The 6,000-nt window shown below is 37.6% G+C and overlaps 1 protein-coding gene across 1 annotated transcript in view; it reads right to left on the bottom strand.

Annotated features, from left to right (window-relative positions):
* Positions 1 to 6,000, bottom strand: part of ANO6 (anoctamin 6) — a 119,497-nt gene that overhangs the window by 15,129 nt on the left and 98,368 nt on the right. Inside the window, exons 7-10 of the mRNA XM_010006303.1 lie at positions 4,052 to 4,167; positions 3,432 to 3,566; positions 2,269 to 2,374; positions 903 to 963 (exon numbers count right to left, since the gene is read on the bottom strand). Of these exons, the coding sequence (XP_010004605.1) occupies positions 903 to 963; positions 2,269 to 2,374; positions 3,432 to 3,566; positions 4,052 to 4,167 (418 nt within the window). The remainder of the gene's footprint in view (positions 1 to 902; positions 964 to 2,268; positions 2,375 to 3,431; positions 3,567 to 4,051; positions 4,168 to 6,000) is intronic.

The following is a 6,000-nucleotide window of genomic DNA, read 5'->3' as shown; positions in this document are numbered from 1 at the left end:
GATATTTTGATTTGAGCGTATATTTTGAAAGAAATATTATTTTAGAAATGGTATGTTTTGTCTTATAGTTCTTTAAAGCAGTAGTCATTATAGGAAAATAAAAATACAATGTGTTTTACAAAGAAAGCAAATTATGTATTCTTGTCAGCCTACATATGAATTCAAAATGTTAAATGAGTTATTTTCTCTGTATATAGAGGACCCTATATATAGACCTATCATATAGCTTATTTTGCTAATCTCTGGATAAAAGCAATAAAAGCTGGTTAACAGAGTTGCCAGTATGAAAAAAAACAAAATAATTTCTGGAAAAATAAATCCTGCCTAATCCCTTGAATACAGCATCAAGTTGTTTCACACATGGAAAACACCCTGGTTTCAGATATATTTTCTCTACTGAAAATATAAATCAACTGCTTGTAGCTACTATGCTTTTTCCAATCAGTTTCTTAAATAGAGTCAGGAAGAAAAAAATTCTGGGAAATGCAATAAATTACTATTTTTCAGCTGCCTTGTGCAGTCACAGAGTTGTTAATAGGCACAGGCAGCTCCAAAACTCTCTGGGAAAAACCCAGCTCCTCTGCCAGATATACTTAAGCATGTGGTTGGTTCCTGCTGGATGAGCACGAGGCATCTCCAACCACTTCTCTTGGATTTTTCTTCAAGTCAAATGAAACAAAACAGACACTGAGGACCAACTTTTAGGTTCTACAATTTTTTTGTTTTCTTGTGATGCTAAAAAAAGTATTTCAGTGAATGTATGTCTTCTATGAAACTACCTAGTGGTGAATTTCTGAGTGCTAGAAAATGAAGTAGGTGCAAATTTATCCGTGCTTTCTTGGCTGATGCTGGAGGCTTGGCCAAAATTAGATGACAAACCACAGTTGTTGAGATTAACTTACTCCATATTCCCATAAATACTGCAAACACCAGTGTTCCAAAGCTATCAAATATACAGAGTTTCTGGAAAAAAAAATAAAGAAAAAAAAAGGCTTGAAATTTAAGCAACCATTTTTTCTCCCACATTGACCCAGAACAGAAGCTGCTTACTGAACATGCTGATTTTTAGCTTTAATGTAGCTTAATAAACAACCTTTATTGGTAGTGTTTCCTTGGTGTCTGTCAATGTACAACACTCTCCAGTAAAATAGGGAAATAAATGCAAAGCCCAGAATTAAAAATATAAGCCAAATATGGAGCAAGAGGAAAGTAAAATGATGCACTACCAAACATCCTTCCATCTGTTGCATAGGAAGAGGAAAACCAGTGCTTTTGGCCTGGGAAGTCAGTACACAGTTATGTATTTTTAATACAGCCACAAAAAGGCAATGGACACATCTGGTTCTCATGAGCAGGATGACAACAAATCAAGCTAGTAAGCAGAACCACATTCTCATGAGATACCTCTGTGGTCACAATTTCCCTTTCCTTTCCATCATAACCTTTTACCTCTGTTCTCATTTCACCCTGTCACTGTGCTGAAGGAATATATTAAAGCTGGGCAAAATACTTTTTGATGAATAGGTGAAAAATTGCAGTTCTGGGAGTGACTGAATCCATAGAATAGAATGACAAAAGGCTAACATTAGTGAGACAAGTTGATGGAGACAGACAGGTCCCCCTAGTTAGGAACCTGGAGCAAGAGTTTGGCTGTGTCATAACTAACAGGACACTGCTGTGACACAGCTTCTCTCATGGACCACATTAGCCTCTGCATGCAACCATCTCCTCCCTGACAACATGGGTCAAATTCAAGGTATGAATCCAGATAACTTCTTTGGGGATGGAAGGGGAAGAATTCAGAAATGTCAAAACATACTTTAAACATTTTCTTAGCAAAACTGCTTCAGAGCTACTGGATGAGGATTTTAGTAACTGAACATGGGTTTTCTTTCTTTCTTTCTTTTTTTTTTTATTTTATTTATTTTTTTTTTCCCCCAAAAGGAACAAGTAACTTAAAATGAAACCAAATTTAGGTTTTTTAAAATTTTTTACTAAAACTCCCCGATATTCCTAAATCAAATATTCAGGGGCTATGTGAAAATAAAACAAACCAACATCAATTTTTTTTCATCTCCAATTAAAGTGGAGGAATTATTTTTCTTTCTACTTTTCAAAATTCAGTCACTGTACCAAAAGGCACAACTAGTTTCACAGTTCAACAATTCTGCAGGAAACTGGCGGAGGAACAACAGTTTTTTCTACGTAGTGCTAGAGAAAGTGCAACTCAAGTTCAATAGCAGGTCTCTAAAGTGTAAATGTAGTTACCTTGGATGATTCACAAGTGATGGTGAGGTTCCAGTAGGTACATACTTTATCACACTGAGGGCACATTATGATATTACCTCCTATGTTGGGATCACATACTTCTTGGCTAAAAACAAAACTAGTCAGTCACCCACCAAAACTGAATTCTTTAGTTCTTTTTCACGCATGAGGACAGGGCAATAATCTCAAGGGAAATGAGAAATAACATAACAGTGATATGCTCTCAAGAATTCCTGCCCCCGTTTTCCCTGTCCCCCCCCGCCCACTCCCCGCCCAGCAACATCTTCTCATTTCCATTCTTGGTCCTCATCTCAATGGCACGAGGGGAAAATAATTTCCACCCCTTGTAGCTGGTGGTAATTCTCAAAACTGCTTGCATTAAAAATAAAACAATTCTTCAATGATCTCATGTGCTTCAGTGGGAAACCCACGCTTGGGAGGGAGATGAACTACCTAACTAAGGAATAATACTGGCATAAGACTAGATAGGTATAAAATTTTCACAGGAATGGAGCTCTTGAACAGCCCTTCAGTATGTTTTGGAAAGATGAACACCCTTTCTGAAGGGGATATACAGTGTGATGGCCTGCAGAGGACTTGGCACAATGAGCCAGGAAAAAACACCTGGGTCTTTGTGCCATGGTTGAATTTTGCCATGTTCTGAGAAGGAATCTGTGTCAAATTCTGCCTCTCCTCCCAGCATCTCCTGGGCAGCTGAAGCCCCTTGTGCTGTTGCTCTTCTTTTGGTCTTCTCTCAAAGTGGAGGAAAGAAATTTCGGAGGGTTTTATCAAGTTTTTGATATCTCCTTTAAGGATGACCACAGTGAAAAGGATGTGTTAAGGCACTTTGTCTGTCAGCACTTCTGACTTTCACTATTTTCCATGCATTTCTACACAAGGTGTGGTGAACCTAGTGCAAAACATAAATAAAATGACAAAATAACAAACTCTTGGATATCTATCACTGTGATGGCCCATGGACATCCATTACTCTTCTAGCTCATGCTTTATGTCTTTACCTTCAAATCCACCACCGCTGCTGTTCTCAAAACCTTTCGTTTTGTCTCTTCTATTATGCAGTGTCTTGCAAACCCTACACAGTCCCCCTCTGTAGGGGACTGATCAAAATTGCATGTAATATTAAAATAGGCCCGATCAGGTACCTCCATGTGCAGTTGTCCTTTGTCAGGCATCCATACAGAAAACAGCCAACTCCTACAACTGCAGCTATGATCAGCATATTAGTGTAAAAGCCCAGCCAAGCAAAGTAGATTCCAATTTTCTCTCCATAGTATTTCCTGTGAAGGGGAAAGGTGGTTGGTTTTGTTTTTGGTTTTGTGTGTGTGTGTGGTTTTTTTTGTTTTGTTTTTTATGAAATGCAAGTAAATTCACTTTTTTTTTTTTTCAAACATCTCATAATTCAAATGTTTTGTGCCAACTCGTGTTGTCATATTCCTCTGGTTTGAACTTTGGGATTGCAATAGTATACAGGTGGGTATTTCTATCACCAGTTTTATGCTTTTATAAGAGGATAGGAAGGGGGAGAGAAAAAAAGGGGAAAAGAGAGAAAGATCATACCTTGCAAAGAAAATTTTTAAGTGGTTGCCTTTTCATGAATTGGTTTATCATGAAACATCACTCAAAAAATGTTTTCATGCATGAAATGATACGGGATTATGTACCTGCCCTGAGTACCATGCTGGGCCTCTGCCATCCCCCAAACCAGACCTGTTATGTAAATTCCCAGTTCCCTTCATGTTAGTCCAGCCCCAATCACACCAACCTGATGAAATCCAGGGGTTGCAGTTTGAAAATATTTTTAGGATGAGCCCATTCTCTGTAGAGAAGATACCGTTCACTTGGGCAGTTCGGATCGGTTGACAGGTGCCTGAAACTAGACTGCAAAATAGAAGGAGCATGAGGAAAAGATACCATTAATCTAATCAGCACAGACCAGCTCTCATCTCCCCAGTTGCCCTGTCATGAAGCCCAGAGACAGGAAAAGCCTTTTTGCCCAGTCTCACTGCAAGCCAGGAAACAGAGCAGGAAGGCAGCTCTGGGAGTGTACCAGGATCCAGGGTAGAATGTTGTCAGGAAGGCACTGGATGCTAAAGCCAACGCCTTATGTACGTGACCTGAAAGTAACAGACACTCATCATGAACTTACATCTAAGACCATGTCAGCCTTTTGGCACTTAGGAATAGAAAACAGAAAAGTATCCATTCTAACTAGAGATAATAACTTAATTAAAATGGATTTTAAGTAGCTTTTACATGCTAACGTGCTTTGTTTCAAAATAATACTGAACTGGAATGAAGGCTGGAAAGTCTGAGAGACAAATACAGGGCTTCTAGTCTCTGTTTTAAATTTAAAAGAGTTCATATGGAGATAATACTTGTGGTTTTTATTGGGTTATTTGAAAACCTCTATCAATAAAGCCTATTGTATTCAAGGGATTTTTCCATTCTATAACTGTGGTACAAGAAGACAAGTGACATTTTTTAGAAATCTATAGGCTACTTTTGATTTTCAGAGTAGTTGTGAGATATAATTTTAATTGTATGAAAACGCAGTCATTAATTACTAGGCATACTGAGTCCAAATTCCCCATAGAAAGAGCTTACAAGGCAGGTTTTGAATATTTAAAAGGAAACTTGAAAAATGCATAGTCACGAATTATATTAATTCTGCCCTGTAAAGCTTTGGGTTACTTACAAGAATCATGATTTGTCTTGATTCTGCCTTAAAGATTTCTCTGAAATCCTTGGAGACCTCCTGAATATGTTTAAGCAGTGCCCAAACAACTGAAGCAGTTACCATTTCTGACCTCTCATGCTCTCAGTGTCTTCTCAACAGACCACACCTTGGACACAGAATGGTGGCTTGGATGGGGAGGAGGTGTGGGGGCATGGGTGTATATTAGATATAATGCAGAAAATCAGCCCCCAATCTTTGCTTTATTGTACCCCATTTGCAGCCTCACACTGAGTTCTTCCATACTCAAATACTCAGAAATCTTTTTTTTCCTCCTTCATATTCATTTTCTGTGATTTTGATAGCCTTTGTGTGCAAAAAACATTTCAGTATAACTTGCTACTTTAAATCACATATTTTAAAAATATTCAGAAATGTAGCCACAAAAGCTGGATTTCTTATTACTGCAAGATGAAATTCAATCCAGTTAAACTTTTTTACACATCATTCTGACATCATCTCTGAGGTGCTGGACTGGCCAGACAGAAAATTCCTGCAGAAACGTGAGTTTTCCTGCACGCACGTCACAATGTTTGGGAACTGTGAGAATGCTTCTCACTGTGTGACACTGTCACACAACTTCAGATGAGATTTGTATTCCACATCTTTATTAAAAAAGTTCATCTTTAAGATGGATTTTAATACTGAAAAATTGAATACTAAAAAAATGGGACAATGTTAAAATTAGTTTAGAACTGATGATACAATCTGTCATGGGAACCATCACTCATGCCTAGCATTTCACTGAACTACATCTCCCAGAGAATACAAGGTTAACATCTCCTAAACTAAATAGATTGTTTTTCAGTTACAGAGCTACATTTTTAACCAAAAGTGCTTTAGAAGAAAATCTATCTAGTCAAACTGTCATATTCTACTATGTGGATATAATAAGCAGTCAAGGAGCAAAGGTGATCAATATTGTTTGTATTTTTTATACAAACTTCACAGATATAGTTCAGACTCTATTTTGAAAT

The sequence above is a fragment of the Chaetura pelagica genome, unplaced genomic scaffold (genome assembly GCF_000747805.2).
Source record: "Chaetura pelagica isolate M959 unplaced genomic scaffold, ChaPel_1.0 scaffold108, whole genome shotgun sequence".
Lineage (NCBI taxonomy): Eukaryota > Metazoa > Chordata > Aves > Apodiformes > Apodidae > Chaetura > Chaetura pelagica.
The sequence above is the reverse complement of the archived record's forward strand: the minus strand, read 5'-3'. Positions and strand labels throughout refer to the sequence as shown.